The 18,758-nt window shown below is 39.3% G+C and overlaps 1 protein-coding gene across 2 annotated transcripts in view; it reads left to right on the top strand.

Annotated features, from left to right (window-relative positions):
- LOC139935666 (cytoplasmic dynein 2 heavy chain 1-like) overlaps positions 1–18,758 on the top strand; it is a 73,716-nt gene that overhangs the window by 9,250 nt on the left and 45,708 nt on the right. For both annotated transcript variants that reach the window (XM_071930175.1, XM_071930174.1), the window contains exons 12-32: positions 715–975; positions 1,305–1,543; positions 2,263–2,491; positions 3,524–3,651; positions 4,406–4,649; positions 5,572–5,721; positions 6,250–6,455; positions 7,139–7,294; positions 7,877–8,003; positions 8,569–8,739; positions 9,226–9,384; positions 10,072–10,295; positions 10,743–10,875; positions 11,660–11,890; positions 13,142–13,264; positions 13,688–13,870; positions 14,520–14,697; positions 15,821–16,002; positions 17,121–17,303; positions 17,749–17,972; positions 18,376–18,497. In XM_071930175.1, the coding sequence (XP_071786276.1) occupies positions 715–975; positions 1,305–1,543; positions 2,263–2,491; positions 3,524–3,651; positions 4,406–4,649; positions 5,572–5,721; positions 6,250–6,455; positions 7,139–7,294; positions 7,877–8,003; positions 8,569–8,739; positions 9,226–9,384; positions 10,072–10,295; positions 10,743–10,875; positions 11,660–11,890; positions 13,142–13,264; positions 13,688–13,870; positions 14,520–14,697; positions 15,821–16,002; positions 17,121–17,303; positions 17,749–17,972; positions 18,376–18,497 (3,853 nt within the window). The remainder of the gene's footprint in view (positions 1–714; positions 976–1,304; positions 1,544–2,262; positions 2,492–3,523; positions 3,652–4,405; positions 4,650–5,571; positions 5,722–6,249; positions 6,456–7,138; positions 7,295–7,876; positions 8,004–8,568; positions 8,740–9,225; positions 9,385–10,071; positions 10,296–10,742; positions 10,876–11,659; positions 11,891–13,141; positions 13,265–13,687; positions 13,871–14,519; positions 14,698–15,820; positions 16,003–17,120; positions 17,304–17,748; positions 17,973–18,375; positions 18,498–18,758) is intronic.

Here is an 18,758-nt window from a genome sequence, read left to right as displayed (position 1 = left end):
AACTCTGTGAAAAAAAATCACTAGGCATAGTTGTCGGGTTGGATTCAAACCCACTACCTTTGCATTCTAGAGCAGATGTTCTACCACTGGACCACCGAGATTAGCCTTTTTGAGGTATGGCTGTCACTATATGAGTGCACTGTTTGGTTTGGGTGTATACAGACAAATCTACCCAAATCTAATAGTGTCATATGAGTGTGTCCACCATCTCAAAATAGCGTATTGCTAAGTAGCTAGAGGCAGTTCCAATCATATGTTTTAGCAGCGGGTACTCACAACAATTGAATAGAAAGTCAGTTGTAAACATAGCCTAAGTTCAATGCACAGTTTACTTCTAACATGTCTAAGTTTATGGACTATTATAACAATGCATGATATCATGTCTTTTCGTACTGGAAGATGGAAGTAAGTTGATAAGTTAATTGTGGATCCAGTTTCATATAGATGAACAAGTTTACCTACTTCGAATAAACAAAATGAAAAATAGTCTCTAGTAGGCAATATACATAACTTGAATGTTAACATGTGTGTACTAAACCTCACTTATGTTGTGTGACCAGCACCTCTATTTGGACCCAGGTAGTTACAAAACACAAAGGATTACATATTGCAGGAAATATCTGTGGAACTTGCCGAGAAATTGATAGCATTTAGCAATTCAGACATTGATCCAAAGAAGTTGAACATTTGTCATTCTTATATTTTGAACCTAAGGTGGCACATTTCCACAACACCATCGCAGAGCAAATGATCCCCAGTCAGCGCAACATGATGTTACAGTCTGCTCTTGCCTTTGAGCGCATCATCAAGAAACCCAATGTAGGGGCTAAGGACAGCGGAGGGCACAAGGTGCAGGTAACATGGGATAATCCACAGGAGCTTGAGGCTTACATCGTCAAGCTACAAGCGGCTGCCGAGAAACTCACCACAGAGAACAGGAAACTCAGGAAGTGGCACTTTGTTTTGTCAGATAAGGTTTGTGGAAAATCTTTGAATTGTCTTTAGTTTGTACACCTCAACTGAAAAACACATATTTGTAACTAAATCATTGAGTGGAAGATATTCGGTCAGAGAAATTTTATGGGCTGAACTCTTCTAATATTTGAGCGAGAAATTACCTCTTTCTCAAAAACTATGTTACTTCAGAGGGAGCCGTTTCTCACAATGTTTTAAAATATCAACAGCTCTCCATTGATCGTTACCAAGTAAGTTTTTATGCTAACAATTATTTTGAGTAATTAATAATAGTGTCCAGTGCCTTTAAGAAGATGATATGTTGACTTAGTGTCTTTATTTGTACCCAGGTTGTACAGCTGATGTCAGTGGACTTACTCCGCCAGCAGCCTCGTTGGAAGGAAGGTCTTCAAGAGATTCGTGGCATCATGAGCACCCTAGAGAACCAGGGTTACAAGGCAGCGGACATGAAGACATGGAAGATGCATTGGGACAGACAACTGTACAAGGCTCTTGAGCATCAATATCAAATGGGGCTTGAAGCACTCAATGAAAACCTACCAGAGATCAAAGTGGACCTCACATACAGGTCATTATGTGCACTTCTCTAAAAGTTCAACCTTTTTTTTCCAATCTACAATCCCGGACATATCTCGGTAGGGCCCCCCTGCCCCCTTTCAATGTTGGTTCTGATTGCACTGTCTTCTTCTGCGTTCCAGTCGACATTGAGCCGGAGGACGGGGGAGAGAATTTTTTTTTTGTCAGGGGAAGTGGACAGGGGGAGGCCCAAGCATTTTGGCCAGGATTGTAGTATTTTCATAAATCAGTTTAATAATCAGTTTTTTTCTATCGCTTTACACACTCAAAGGGCACCTCAACATTATTACCCCTGGTCACTGCTCACTGGGCCATTTAACTCATTTCTTATTAAATCATCCCTTGTGAGGATACAGCCTGTGCAACAAATATGCGCAATACTAAGCTAAATCAATCACAAGAACCATCTCTGCCCTCACAGGTACCCGTTCACCCCTGGGTGGAGAGAACCAATGATAGTTAAGTGCCTTGCTCAGGGAAACAAGTGTCGCCACTGGGACTCGAACCCACACTGTGCTGAACAGAAACACTAGAGCTTGACTTTGGTGCGGCCAGAACACCCCAAAGTAATGAACCCAAGTTTATCAAAATCACATATTGAGAAACACTGCATGCACATGACCTTTTTGTGTAACTCATTTGCACAATGTTTACTTTATTATCATTTTTATACTGTTACCTCATTCAAGCTACATTTTATCTGATTTTTAGGCAAAAACGTCTCCAGTTCCGCCCACCACTGGAAGAGATCCGAGCTAAATACTACAGAGAGATGAAGAAGTTCATCAGTCTGCCGTATCACTTCCGTGGTCTGGCTGATAGTGGTGATGATCTTATCTTCCCTGTGATTATCGAGAAGCACACATCTGGATTCTCCACAGTCTACCGCAAGGCGGAGGAGCTGTTCCAGAGATTAGCCAAAGCCCAAAATGTCTTCAAGGCGAGTTGTTTTAATAGATATTAAGTTTGCATCGGGATAAAGAAGGTTCATTTTGGTTTTACCCATATACACCAATGAATACTCATCAGTACTTTTGTGAAAAAAATCACAGGCATATAACTTAGGTGGGATTTGAACCAACAACCTTCGCAATTCCATAGTCGTGTCAGACCATAGACGTGAGTTGTTTTGCCTTTCGAATCAATTTCAAATAGTCCTATTTATATAAAGAAATCAGTGTTCATCTTGGCTATAACTAAGGCCGTATCCAAGTTGGTGTCTACAGCTTAGGCTGCAGCTGTTGCTAAGGGTGTTTCTAAGGACATACTATACCTCGACGCATGATGACGCGGAAATCTAGCCGTAGCCGTAGCTGTAGCAGCCAATTCAGATTGCATTAATATACATCACACCTATACATTTATCATTCACTCATAAAATCACTGGCCGAAAAACTTTTATCTTCCAGTATGCGCTAATCCACCAATCAGATGCATGAACTACTAGGGGGATAAAAACATATATACTACTTCCTCTGTTTTATATACTAATTCCTCTGTTTTTATTGCACAATGCGTATTGTGAGTGTCAATGCGTCACGCTCTGTATACGGACAGTGCAAAAATTACATTCTAAACTTAGTGTGCGTGCATGTTGTTTGTCGCGAAATAACATTCTGAAATTTTAAACTTTGCGCGTTGCACGTGAGGCTGGAAGATAAATTTGTTATAACGCGCGCTTGTGTGATAACTTATCATATTAAGCCTTGGTTTAAAAAAAAAGTATGTTTATTAAAAACTGCAGACTGGAAGATAAATTTGTTATAGCGCGCGCTCGTGGAATAAGAAAAAGTATAGCTTGTCTGCGTCCCATATCCAACTTGTTAGATTATGGGACGCAGTAGCGCTATGCTTTTCTGTGTTCCACACGCGCTTGTGAAATAACTTATCATATTAAGCCTTGGTTTAAAAAAAATATGTTTATTAAGAACTGGTTCACAAATTTGTTGTGTGTCCATGTTCATTTAAACAGGAGTGGGTTGTATTAGGCTCGGTGGATCTGGATAAACTAATAGAGGAAAACTTGCACACTGTTGCTGACTGGGAGCGTAATTTCAAAGCCCTGAAGACAAGAGGCAGAGACTGTGAAAAACTACCGAGGTAACCGCAACAATTCTAATAATATCAAAGTCATAGTATCAAAGTCTTATCTAGCGCATGTATCTACCAACAACGTACTCAAGGCGCCTAGTATGTTAACTTTTTCAACAGGTTATTTAAGTAAATTCTGAGAACCATTTATGTAGCACTTTATAAGTGTTAACAAGGTGCTATGACGCACACAGCAGCCACTGCCAGGAATTCTATCATATATTAACTTTTTAATGAATGTTTACCTTTAAAATCATGATGCAATATATTTAGTATTTTCCAATTGCACAATTCTTTAATGTAAGGCTGATCTGCTTTGAGCAATGTCCTTTTGTTTTAGTGGCTAAGTGATCAGATAATGGTTTGACTTGTAGCCAGGGTTGAAGCGCTAGTTGCAGCTAGTGCATCGGCTAACATTTTTCAAACCCTGCATGATTGATGATGTGAGTTTGGTCATGTTAACCAATCAGTCTCAAACCTCAGTTCATTGTCATCTTGCTGGTACACAATCCCAGTTTTTGAGCACACTCGATTCGATTGGAGCCATATAAGTCTACTCAATTGGTACTAGTTATAAATATACAAGTCGATAGATTGAAATTATTAAGGGGTCAACCATCCAGGCATGTGATTTACTTGCACTTTTCCTGTAGTAAATTTCCCTCTGTACAAGATTGTTTGCATCACGTTATGCGCTTCACTTTTGCATGAAATATGTACCAGACTTTTATCAAGAGTTGCAATCATTCTCCCCTCCTCACAGCCAAATCAAGGTGGACTGCATCACCGTCTCCACCACCCCAGTCAAGTCCACCATAGACAGCCTGATCCAGCGTCTATTCGACTCCCTGCTATCGTCCCTGAGGTATTCCATCACAGAACATGTCAATGAAATTGACCGCTTTCTCAAAGATGCTACGGAGGCACTGTCAACGAGACCACAGACTGTGGAGGAGATTGGGAAGGCCAATGCTAAACATGCTGAGCTACAGGCTAAGAAACCAGAGGTAAGTGTGTTGTCTACTTTTATGTGTACCTTCAGCCATGGCCAAGTCCGCGCAAGAACCATCGTTGACAATAGACCGTATGCATTGACGTCATCCAGCCGCAATCTTGAAACGATGGTAAAGCGATGAGGATACAATCAAAACACATAGATTTGTATGCAGGTTCGGCCATTGAACGGCTGTTTTTTTACCTCTAGGTCAGAGCGCCCTGGTGATATGAAATCATGTGCATAAGGTCTATAGTTTGACTACATTAGCCCAAACTCTATCTTGTTGGCGATAGCTGGACTACTCTAACTGATTATTCGGAACCAGCCTACTGGACATGGTCACATCACTTGTTATCAATAGCCATTTTCATAGCACAGTGCAGAGTTAAGTGTAGCCCTTGTCTTGAAGTGGCCGTCTGGCCTTGTGAAGTTTTTAATCTTCCAGTGTATTTTAATTCCCTTGTAATAACCGTGCAATTCAGTATCCAGCTGCAATTTGGTTTAATAAAATATTAGTATGAATATATAAAATAAATAAATTACAAGACCTGCGGGTACAGTTTTCAGGATTAAATTCTTTCATGCTTAATAAGATTGTGCAACATTATCCAATAGCCGTTTTCATAGCTTAGTGCCCAGAGTTAAATGTAGTAGCCCTCGCCTTGATGTGGCCATCCAGCCTTGTGATGTTAGGCGATTTCTTATAGAATAAATAAATTACAAGACCCGTGGGTACAGTCTTTCGTGCTTTGTAAGATTGCACTAAGGTTAACCAGGACCTTTTACTGATTAATAAGAATGTTTTCTTGGCGTTTCTACAACAGATTAAACCACTATTTGAGAAGTCGGAGAGTAAGAACAAACTCCTCTAAGTTTTTAACCAGGACCTTTTACTGATAATTAAAAATGTTTTCTTGGCATTTCTACTACAGATTAAACCACTCTTTGAGAAATCTGAGAGTAAGAACAAACTCCTACGTACAGTGGCTGGTGGAGGGGTAGAGCAGTTGAGTCAACTACAAGCTAGATGGGATAAGTTTGAAATCATGATGGAGAGCCATGAGCTAATGGTCAGAGAACAGGTAGGTTCAATGTCAAACAAATCAAAGCATCAGCATGATCGTCAGGGCCCACGTTAATAAAGCTGTTAAGCAGAAAATGCTGCTACTGAAGTACACTAAGCAAAAGTTGAGTAGGGCACCAGTCACAACAATGTAAACTTAATGTAGTTTTGGCCGGTAACCTATTTCTGTTAAGCAATACCTTTTTGTGCTTAGCAAGTTTTTGTGCTTACAGACTTTACGAATGGGCTCTGGCCTCAACTTCATGGCACTGCAAAATGTAAGCAAAGAAATGGCGCTTACGGAAACAGGGAACTCCACGCTTTTATCAAAGTGTTATCAGGGAATTTTTTTCTTTTGCGTGTGTGTCCTCCATAATACTAGGCATTCATTGATTACACAGATGGCACAGAAACTTGATGCTTGCTTAGTAAGCGGAGATATGAATGATACCTGCTGAAATGTTTCAATTTGAAAAATGTTTGTTAAAATAGTTTATATATCAATATTAAGTATTTGGTATTTGTATTAATTTGTGTTACTTTCCAGGTTGAGGTAATGAAAAGCAATGTAGAGTCTCGTGTGGAGGCTTTTGTTTCTGACCTTGAGAAGTTTGCAGCTCGTTGGCATCAATTCAAGCCCAAGACGGACATTATAGAGTCTGGTGACAGGGAGGCATGTTCAATGGCTCTGGCTACAGTCAAAGAAAAGAAACAAGAATTTACTGAATTGGATAAGACAAGAGAGAGCTTAGTGTAAGTTAATATCTCTACTTTATCTGTGGCATATTGTGGCAGAGTGATCTAGGTCACTGGACCCCATTTTATGGCTCTGCTTACCGTAAGCACAGAATCGGTGCTTACCAAAGCAGGGAATTCTGTGCTTACAGCAAGCATATTTTACAGGTTAGCTGCGAATTTTGGCTTCTGTGTGTGCGTACTCCGCGTTACTAGGGACTCTACACTAACAAGGCTAGCGCAGAAATTCGGGGCTTGCATGTAAGTGGGGAATAGTGATCGTAATCGCAGAGTTCGGCGGTAAGCAGAGCCATGAAATTGGGCCCTGGTGTTGTCAGCAGCAGAGTGTAGGTTTGAATCCTGGTCATGACACTTGTGCCCTTGAGCAAAGCACTTAACCATAACTGCTTCTTAAAAAGTTTGGATGGTAGTGCATCATGCGACAAATGGGGTGATTGACTAATAGGGTGATTGCCAACAAAGACCTCAGCTGGTAGAGCCTGTCAAAAGTAATCTGAACTTTTAGTAATGAAATGTGAGGAAAATTGACTTGAGCAGAGTTATGTTTTTGCCCAAGCACGTTAATCCGAAGGTCGTTGGTTCAAGTCCAGCTCTAGTAAATCTGCTTTGTTTAAGCCAAAAGTATTAATCTTTTGTTGGGGCACACAAAAATAACTCCTTGGTTATCCATACCTCAACAGTTTTGACTGCAATCACTTTGGCCTTGATGAGCCCCAGTTTGGAATAGCAGAGGAGTTGAAAGAGGACTTCAAGCAGCATGAAGCCATGTGGACACTGTATGAGGAGTTCAGTGATGGACTCAAAGTATTGGAAGAAACAGAATGGATTGTATTCAGGTAACACTGCTTCAAATAATAATAATAATAATAGTAACAAATTCTTATATAGCGCATTTCACAATAACCATATCAATGCGCTTTGGGCCCAATATCCTGTAAACACAAAGCCTGTAAACAGAAAAATTTGCTAAGCACAAAAAAGTTACAGTTGTTGTGACTGTTACCTCTGTCATTTCTTGCTTAGCCAAGCAATTTGCTAAGCAGAATTTTATGAAACTGTGCCCTGATGTCATATAATGACAGTCAAGTTTAGGTTTCTAGAAACAAGAGTTGATAATGCTTCTAAATTCCGGAGGAAAAAATTCTTTAAAGAGAAATACCTTGAAATATATTATGCCTTTGAAATACTAATTTACTAGTTGAGGGATCTTCCAAAGTTTCTAATATTTGGACGGTAGTATGGAGAGTACTGCTTTTGAAGACCCTAAGACTAATGGGCGTACTTCTTGTCATCATGTTTTGTGTATGTCAGTATCAAGCCCCCTTGCCCCCCCCCAAAAAAAAAAAAAAGTTTAATAGCCATGTGCCTGTTGATTTTAACTGTAAAAATACTAACATTTATTACATCTTATATCTAAGGTCCAAAACTTATCAACTTGATGATTTCTTGGGGATGTGGGCAGAGAAGCTACGTGGATCGGGAGAGGATGAGATAGAGCATACTATGATGACTGTCAAACTCTCCAAAGATATCGATAAATACAAGGTCAGAATATGTAGCTGTTTAACCCTTTCATGCACCATTTATTTTAGAGATGAATTGATCATATGGACACATTAATTGTTTACTGTTTTTCAGCAAATGGTGACGTCCCACAAAAAAGGTCACAGTAGCACCCTCAAGAGTCCTCTTTACCATTTTAAAAACTGTTTGGCCGTGCGATGAATATTTTTGATTAACAACTTGAGGGAATTTAAACGGGCTGTAGTTTCTACAACAGGTCAGAAGAAGAAATTGTAGTTTCTTCTTAAAGAAGAAATTAGTTTTTAAAAGAAATTAGTTTTTAATAAACATGTCCAATTGACCCAATTCATCTGACGTCATCATCAAATAATCTTGGATGCGCCATATTGGTGGGCAATGTTATTCTGTGCGTTATTCAGTAAAGTGCACATTTAAGCCGACGCTTAAGTTTATGCGTGAACCTATTGACCACCAAAATGGTGAGCGTGGCACAGTCCCCGCGTGTGACGTGCGTGCAAGGGGTCAATAGATGAAGTGAGGAAACAGGGATTGTCAAATGGTTTCATTGGGTTTTTTTTCCTTACAGGCTATTTCACCCATGTTGAAGTATGTCAGCAGTGACGTGTATTCCCAGGAACATTGGCATGATATGTTCCGCATGCTGAAGATGCCTCGTGGTACCACTCTAGAGAAACTTACATTTGGAGATATCTTAGGAGCGACAGATCAGATCATCGCTAACAGCCAAGCACTCAAGGTAAAACAACGACAATCTCGAAACCAGTTTGAATTGTGAATTATTAGGTTCCATTTATCTCTTGATATCTCACTACACTTTGGCAAAGTTCCATTTCATAAAAAAAAAATCAATTAGAACTAAATGAAACTAAAATTTCTTTTGATATCAAACAGGTTGCTTCTTAGTTTTGGTTTTTACCTATATTCACCGATGTGTGTAAGTACTGTATACTCAGTACTTTCCTGAGCTCTGTGAAAAATAGCCACAAGCATATTTCTCGGGTGGGATTCAAACTCACGACCTTTGCAATTCCAGAGCAGTGTCTTACCAACTAGGACACTGCTCTGGAATTGCAACGGTCGTGGGTTCGAATTCCATCCGAGTAGCATGCCTGTGTATTTGAAAGGCCCAAATATTATTTTATAAAGACTGTACTGCCCTCTAGAAATATTGAAAGAAATGTTCTTTTGAAATGAAATTGAATAAATTTGTAAAATTTGGCAGGACTTGTTCAATCGAGCCAAGGGAGAGGTGTCTATCCGTGATGCATTGAGAGAGCTTGATCTATGGGGTGTTGGAGCAGCCTTTGCACTGACAGAGTACAGCGATAGTCAGTCAGCTGTCATCATGCTCATCAAGGATTGGAAGGAAATAGTCACAGAGGTTAGTGCTTTATTTAGTTTTTAGTATAAAGCGCTATATAAATGTAATCATTATTATTATTATTATTATTATTTATTGACATGAATCTACAAATATGTAGCTCTAGAATATTTAAAGGCGATGGACACTACCCACTGGCTGCATACTCCCCACCGGGGAGCTGAGATGGTTTAAGCAGTGGTTTAAGGTCCAGTGACTAGGGGTAATAATGTGAAGCGCTTTGGGACGCCCTCCGGGTGTGGAAAGCGCGATTTAAAAACAGGTTATTATTATTATTATTGGTATAATTACTCATAATAATTTTTAGCATAAAATCTTACTTGGTGTCAGCAATGGAGAGCTGTTTGTAGTTTATAATATTGTGTGAAACGGCTCCATCTGAAGCAATGTAGTGTTTTTCTTTCATTATTCTATTGCAACTTCGATGACCCAATTGAGTCAAATTTTTTCTCAGATTTGTCATTTAATGCATATGTTGGGATATGCCAAGGGAGAATACTGGTCTTTGGCAATTACTAAAGGGGTCCAGTGCCTTTAAACAATTTTAAATATATTATAAGAACTTTTCATATCTGTTGCCCCCAGCGGAGGATTTGCAAGTTCACCCATTCATAGAGATAGGCAAATAATAGATTTTGCCTTGCTTGAAGGCTCAAGTTTTACAAGTTTCATTCTACTCACTTGTAGGTTGGAGACAACCAGAGTCTTCTCCAGTCTCTCAAAGACTCGCCATACTACAAGGGATTCGCAGACAAAGCCACCATCTGGGAGCAGCGTCTTGCTGACTTGGACGAGTATCTGCACAACATGAACCAGATTCAGCGCAAGTGGGTTTACCTGGAACCTATCTTTGGCCGAGGAGCGCTACCCAAGGAGCAAGGACGCTTCAAGAGGGTAGATGATGATTTCAGGTGAGATTGTTAGCCCTTTAGGGTACGTACTGAAGTACACTGAAACCCTTGCTTAAGAGAGTGAGAGACATGTGGTGTACGCTGTACAAGGTGAATTGTGTTAAATGGATGTGATTCTATAATGTCTCATCTAAAACAGTACCAGGAAACCTTGTCTCGTTGAATAAAAGCCATTATTCTTCAACTCCTCGCTATGTATGTATCTGTATCTGTAATCTGTAATATTAGGCCGCCAAAAAAGTGTCTAAAGACACATCACACCAGCTTGTGGGCATTGTGTGGACGGGATGGCTTAATTGTTTGAAGTGTTTAGTGAGAGTGTCTTTGAAGATGTCTAATGAGTTGCAGGAACTCACATGTCTTCACTAATCGCCTTGTTTGGATAAACACAAATTATGTTAGTAGCGTAGCCATTATGCAGTTTATTATTTTCTTCTTGTGACATAGGTCGATCATGATGGATGTAGCTCGTGACAGTAGAGTGCTATCCCTGGTTGGAAGGCCTGGATTAAGAAACACCTTAACTACGCTATTAGACCAACTGCAGAGATGTCAAAAGGCCCTTAATGAATTCCTAGAGGTACGTAACTTCAGCCGATTCGTTCAAATTAATCAAGAACTTCATTCATACCCATCACTTTTTGTAACTAGTTTATTAGTACTTATTTTAATTTTGTAGAAAACTCCACATAGAAAGTGGTTGAAGGAGTGCACTTCTCCCAAAATCCTGATGTTTTATTGGTTTTTTTTGTCTGTTTACTGCCTTTTGTTTTTCTATTTAAATAATATGTTTGATCATCCCATATGCAAAGCCTTAAACTTTTCAGTTTAAACTGTGTTTTTTATTAAAGGGAGACTTTTGAGACGCTGGCAGAATCAAACATAACGGTCCTTATTTTTTTGCGGCTTTGAGTGTGCACGTGCTGAGTAAAAAGGATCATCCAAAAGCCTCCCATTCATAATAAATCTTGGTTTTACTTGATGAATATTCAAAACTTAATTTTCCTGTCTATTCCTAGAACTTCCTCATCGTATGCCGATCGTGCCTTTTCCGCTTGTGCTCCTAAACTTTGGAACGCTTTACCTAATAACATCAGGCGCTGTAGTTCTCTTCCATTGTTTAAAAACTTGCCGAAAACTCATTTATTTAAATCCTCATACACTTAGCTCGTTACATGTCTTGACAGTAGATTATTTATTGTATAATTTTGTATTATGTTCTACATTTCTTTTTGTTGTATATGTAATGTTTTTCGTTCTGCGCCTCAGAATAGGGTCTTGTACACTAGATAGATTGCTCATTATAAATGCATTGTTATTAGAACTATATGACTAAAAAAATACTTTGATTTGATTCTTTACAGGAGAAACGTTCAATGTTCCCTCGTTTCTATTTCATCGGTGATGATGATCTGCTTGAGATCCTTGGTCAATCTACCAACCCAGTTGTCATTCAAACCCATCTGAAGAAGCTTTTTGCTGGAATCCACAGTGTACAATTTGACGAAGGAAATAAGAACATCTTGGCCATGAAGTCTCTGGAAGGGGAGGTTGTACCACTCAAGAGCCCTGTACAAATCATGCCTGATGTAGAGGTATGAACTATTAGTTTATTTTTGTTTTCTCCTGAAGATGTGCAGAGTATACTGTGCGAATTGTCAAGACCAAACAGGCTCTTTTCAGAGCCAACAGTCCCTCAAAAGAGGTTTATTACATAGTTGTGCGTGCAAGGAATTCTTAATGTTCTCTTCTATAAACAAATAATAGTCCTATCCAAGAATTGCTTGACTTTTTCACAATTGGTCATGCACTGGGTACCACATTGATATAATAGATGTTAAATTTGCATCGGGGATAAAGAATAATAATTTTTTTGACCTATTGTAATATACTTGATCTTTTCCCTGTAAGACCCATAGTTTTCTAATATTTTTTTACATGACCTAAACAACTTGTTTAGCCCTTTAGCACGCATGCAACATTAAACATAATGTCCTTAGTGCGCCAGGAAAATTCACTCAATTTCCGGTCCTATCCAGAAATCGTCGGATAACTGTCGGTGTGATTATTTTCTTGTGCTACAAGTTGAGTTTATTTTGTAGAGGATGAAATTATCTTTTGGATGATTGTCACATTTGCTTTGTTTGTCTCACAAAATTCAAGATTTCAGGTTGGAAACATAAGAGAGATCAACAAAAAATTGAAAACTTTGTTTGCGTATCAAGTGAAGGTTTGTTTACGTGGAAAGTTGTGCACACAAGTTTTCTCAAGTTTACTGTCGTCCGACAGGAAAAAAAAGCTACAAAAAGTGGTTGAAAATAATCACAACATACCTTGAGAAATGAAAATGAATGCCTCTATTATCAATAGATACCGTCTGTACCTAAAATCTTTTTTAAAATCCTTTCAAATTGCATTATTCCGTGTGTAAAAACACCAGGAAGTTTGACTGTCCGGCTACACAGAGAAAACGTACGGCTCCTCACAGAGAAAAAGCACCCACTCATACATGCGTTGTTTGATTGTGAAATGACTTTCGACCATTGAACCTTACGTCATTTTTTCTTATGTTGACCATGTGCTATTTTTAGACTGTTGTCATCTTGAGATCGCGCTCTATCTACGGCTGTTTGCTGCGTTGCAATCGCGTGTGTATAACTCAAATTACACCATGTCAAACTGCGTGGGCGCGTGCAGGTGGTATGCGTGGTCATACGCAGGGCGCCTCCGGGCAATATGCGGGCTAAAGGGTTAAATCAGACTTAAAACATTCTTTTGACCTGCAGGCCTTCTATGGCCTTAGTAGTCTTCATTTTTACTGACAGATATCCTTTTTTTCTATTTAGGTTTGGTTAGGAGAGCTTGCCCGTGAAATGAAGGAGACATTACAGCAGTTACTGCTGGATTGTCTACGAGCTCACAGAGGAGGGCGTGGTCAGGGTGTGGATCCCAACCAATTCCCATCCCAGGTAGGTTGATATCGGTGTTGTAGCCATGGTGGGTGGTGCTGGGCGGGCCTGATGACTAGGACTCACAATTTTCTGCCCAGCACTCTGAGCACAATACATTGTGCCACCCAGTACAGATTTCCCTTTAGAATAAATCAAAATATTGTCCACTGTGCATTGATCTAAGACACAGCTAATGATAAATAGTATCAAATGTCACAGACAAAGAACACGGTCAAAAGGCCATATAACTTTTTGAATGGCGCTATAACACAGACAGTTTGAAATTCTGGCATCATGCATGAAGCTCCTACTTCAGCAATATTGGCCAAACAATTAAACATGAATAGTTTTGCCATTCCACTCGCCCTTCATAGATTTTCATAAATTGCCCACTACTACAATTGATCTAACTGGTGAAATGTGTTTAACCTTTGTTTCCAGATCCTTTGCTTGGCCAACCAGATTCAGTTCACAGAGCAGTGTGAGGCAGCCATGAAGGATAACAATCTACAGGAATGTTTACTGGAGTTGGAATCTCAGCTAGAGGGCTACACCTCAGCTGATATACATGGAGGAGATGGGGACAGTGATCAGATGATGCATGTATTGGAACTCAAACTCAAGGTAAAGATGAAAGAGAATAAGAATGAAGTTACAAACTTGACAACCAAAATGACCTGGGCCCAATTTTATGGAGCTGCTTGAGTGCAAATTTTGCTGTAAGCAAAACAAATCCTTGCTTAGTTAAATCAAATTATCGGTCAAGACCTCACTCAATTGTTATGCTACCTAAACAACAGCTGCAAATACCAGTCACAAGCAATGTATATGGCATGAAATTTTGGCCAGTAACATGTGTAAATCAAGCAAGCCATTTTCGTGCTTAAGCAAATTTTTTGCGTAAGCAGCTCCGTGAAATAACTTGTTGTATTTCTTGTGCGCCGTCTCCATTCGAGGATGTTCGAAAGCGCAAATGGCACAAAAATTCCATTAAAATAACAGCAAATTACAAACAATGAAAATAACATAAAAAGCAGAAAGCCTGTATGCATTCAAACTTGCTAAGCACGGAAAAATCTTGCCTAACAGAAACTGGTTACCAGCCAAAATTCCATAAAATTTACATTGTTGCAACTGGTGCCCAAATGTTTATTTTGAGGAAATAAATCAGCTAACATGGTTGTTTGGATGGAATTACTACTGGTGTATTAAACATTTCAGCAATTTAACAACATTGTTTTTGTCTCATTTGTTTTCCATTATTTCTTCACAGGCACTCATTCTTGACAACATCCACTTCATTGATGTAGTACAGCAGCTACTGAAAGACAACATTCTGAGTGTAGAGGAGTGGATGTGGCAGAAGCAGCTACGGTTCTACCAAGCAGAGAAGGGCAAAGCTATCATGAGGATGGTTGATGCAGAATTCCAATATACCTTCGAGTATCAAGGTAATTAAAGGGAAGGTACACCTTTGTTAATTGTCAAAGACCAACTTCTCACTTGGTGTATCCCAACATAAGCATATAATAACAAGCCTGTGAAAATTTATGCTCAATTGGTCATCGGAGTTGTGAGAAGATGATGACAGAAAAAACACCTTTGTTGGACGAATTTGTGTGCTTTCATACATGAATAAAAGACTAGTGGATAGAATTCTTTTATTATTTTAGTGAGAAATTACCTCTTTCTCAAAATCTATGCTACTTCACAGGGAGCCGTTTCTCACAATGTTTTATACTATCAACAGCTCTCAAATGCTCATTACGAAGTCAGTTTTTAAGTTAATATTTGTTTTGAGTATTTACCATACATGTACTTTCCCTCTAAGTGTGCTCATATTTGATGAGACGTTTGTATCAGAAAGAGTAGGATACAGTCAGGCATGATATTCTTCTTACTTCCATGACTTTAGTCTGTTTTCCGATTTATTTTTGCTCTTGGAAAAAATCTGAAAAATAATTATGATTAAATAGCTTGAGATGTCTATTAAAGCCAACACCATGTGTGTAGGTCAAACCTTTTTTCTCAATAAGATACTCCTACTTTTTTTTCCAAGGAGCAAGTATTTTGCCTACCCACAGTGCAAACAAACCACACAGTATGGGGTCTAGGTCTTTTGGAGCTGCTTAAGCACAACAAGCTAAGCACAACAAAATTACATGTATGCTAACCAGATTAAGGTTGCCAGCCTAAATACCATGTCACATTTGCAATGTGTGACTGGTATCCTGCTCATTAATGCTAAGAAGGGATTGTTTAAGCAGTATTTTTTTGCTTGAGCAGCTCTATGAAATTTGGCCCTGGGCTGAAAGAGAAAAAAATTAAAATGTTTAACCTTTGTGAAAGACTCTGCTAGGGTTGAAATGATGAGCAATTTGTTTTCATTTATGCTATGGTAATTTTGGTTGGTAAGCAGTTTGCAACAGCTAATTCCATTTTTTACAAAAGAAAAATGTTAACATTTTTCAAAGAGGACAACTGAGATGCAATAAATAGAAGTGCAACAAATGTTTTCAAAAATTGTTTTACTGTTGTTGAACATGACTATCCTTTATCTCTCTAAATCCACAGGCAATGCTTCCAAACTGGTCCACACTCCTCTGACAGACAAGTGTTACTTAACGTTAACCCAAGGCATGCATATGGGTATGGGAGGGAACCCGTATGGACCAGCTGGTACAGGAAAGACCGAGTCTGTCAAAGCTCTTGGTGGTTTGTTTGGTAGACAGGTCTTGGTCTTCAACTGTGACGAGGTAAATAGTCAGTTCTTCATTATCTATTATAATAACTACCGTTTTTAAATCGCGCTTTATACACCCGGAAGGGCATCTCAAAGCCCTTAAACACGCAGTATTTTCTGCATGGTATGTGGGACTACGTTTGAATTATGAGATCTATTCCTTTTACATAGCACCATGCAATGGTTTACAAGGTGCTGTGGTGCAATGTGCTGCCAATTTTATGGGCGGCCAGGTTGGTGCAGTGGTGTCTTGCCTCTCCTTCCACCTCTGGGACCCTGGGGCGTGTTCCACTCGCGCAAACGTTGCCAACAGTTGCGCACGTTTGCCAACAATTTCAAGTGGCATCGCGTAATGTGCACCAATCGTTCCAGAGACAAATAACGTTTGCATGAACAGTTGCGATTTGTTTGCGCGAGGAGTGGAACGCACCCCTGGTCAAATCCCACCAGGAACTATGTGGATTGGGTCTTCAGTCCCTACTTGACTTCGTGGGTTTTCCCTGGAATAATTCTCTAGGATTTTCCTCCCACATCTAAAACTGGAACTTCTTCATTCTCTTCTCTCCTCTCGTTTGGCTCTAATAAATCTTGTTGAAATAAGATGGTTGGTTGCTTTATTCAAATATTTGCTGTTCAACTTTTGCAGAGAGATCATTCTCTGTATATACATGTATGGTCCTAAAATGTGGAATAAGCTTCCTATGCAGATCAGAAACGCCAGCTCACTCACCTCATTCAAGACACTCCTAAAAGCTCACCGGGGCCAATTTTCAAAGAGCTGCTTAAGCAAAAAATTTTGCTTAAGCAAAAAAAATCCTTGCTTAGTAAAATCAGATTACCCGCCAAGACTCCTTTCAATTGGTATGCGAAGTAAACAACAGCTAAATACCAGTCACAAGCAATGTATATTGCATGAAATTTTTACCAGTATCATGGGTAAAATAAGCGATCTATTTTCTTCCTTAAGCAATTTGTGTGCTTAAGCAGCTCTATGAAATTGGCCCCTGTTCCAGCAGGCTTACTAAACCCTTCAACTGTGCTTCAGCACCTTAGAGCAAACTTGTGATTTGTGGGGCTCTATGAATTACCTTTGGTTGATTGATTGATTGATTGACATTGCTTTTTGCCCAGGGTATTGATGTGAAGTCTATGGGTCGCATCTTCATTGGCTTGGTTAAGTGTGGAGCCTGGGGTTGTTTTGACGAGTTCAATCGTCTTGAAGAAGCAGTGCTGTCGGCCGTCTCTATGCAGATCCAGACCATTCAAGCAGCACTCAAGAGCAAGAAAGCCAGCTGTGAACTTCTTGATAAAACGGTCAGTATACTTTCATTACCATGTCGTGCTCAGAATGACACTTTGCTTGTGAATTGTCATTTTAATTACAGCATGTGTGATATTCTTCATACGTCTGTTTTTTGGGTGTTTTTGTGCCCTCAGAAAAATCAGCAAAACTATCATTAAGTAGCCTACAAAATATATAAAAGCCTATTAACCATAGTTATGTACATGTACATGTATGTAAACCTGTATACTCTTGCAAAAAATCATTTCAAGGACTAAACATCATGCCAGTTGCAGTCTTTGTAGTCCTTGAACTTAGTTTTGTTTTTATGTTTTGTTAAATTAAATAGGGTCATGGTTTCACCTCAAACCTCACTGCACATTTGAAAGTATCCAACATTTCCTGTTGTTGATAGAAATATATTACTGTAGAGTAAGTGATAAAACTCAATTTGTTACTTCCTACTTCTTTCCTCAGATTGATATTGATCCTAACTCTGGTATCTTCATCACTCTGAACCCTGCTGGCAAGGGCTACGGTGGTCGCCAGAAATTACCAGACAATCTCAAACAGCTGTTCAGACCTGTGGCCATGTCCAGACCGGACAATGAGCAGATTGCTGAAGTCATCCTCTTCTCAGAAGGATTCAAAGATGGCAAGAGTCTGGGACGAAAATTGGTTGCCATCTTCAACCTCTCCAAGTAAGTGTTACTTCTTTATTGCATATGACCACACATGATTTAAAGAAACATCCTTCATAGTTTGAATTATCCTTGTGAGTTGGGCGATACCTTATACAAAATATTTAAAATTATAACGAAAACAATCAGAATTAAGCCTTGGTAGTCTGGTCAGTGTAGTTGAACAAGGACTTCCCTTTTGAATGAACATGATGAATATTAAATTTGCATCGGTTGTGGGGGAACCCTAGAATTGCAAGGGTTGTGGGTTCGAATCCCACGCGAGTAACATGCCTATGATATTTTTTCACAGGACTCGGGAAAGTACTGAGTATACAGTGCTAACACACATCGGTGTATGGGTAAAAACCAAAATTGATATGATGAATGTTAATAATTGCCTTCTTGTGTGACTCCTCTATAGGGAGCTATTGTCTCCACAGCAGCATTATGACTGGGGCCTAAGAGCTCTAAAGACAGTCCTTAGAGGCTCAGGGAACTTGCTGCAGATAGCTAGACGGCAACAAAGCAACAGTAATGCCAATGGTAAGTTCAAAGGTCAAGGTTTATTCATGCCCACAGTGTCAGAGATGCTTAGGAAGAAACTATTAATAAATAGTAAACTTGCTGTCTAAACCATGTGTAATTTTTTTTATTAGTGGGAGTGTTGGCTCTGAAAAGAGCCGGTGTGGTCTTGACATTTCAAACAGTCTTCAGGAGAGAGATGCTTGTTTACATTCCATGGCCATTGATGTTGAATATTCATTCATAAGCACCTGAACCGGGTGTCCATTCTCATACTGATTG

This window comes from Asterias amurensis, chromosome 4 (genome assembly GCF_032118995.1).
Source record: "Asterias amurensis chromosome 4, ASM3211899v1".
Classification (NCBI taxonomy): Eukaryota; Metazoa; Echinodermata; class Asteroidea; order Forcipulatida; family Asteriidae; genus Asterias; species Asterias amurensis.
Note: the sequence above shows the minus strand (reverse complement) of the source record. Positions and strands in the feature narration are given on the sequence as shown.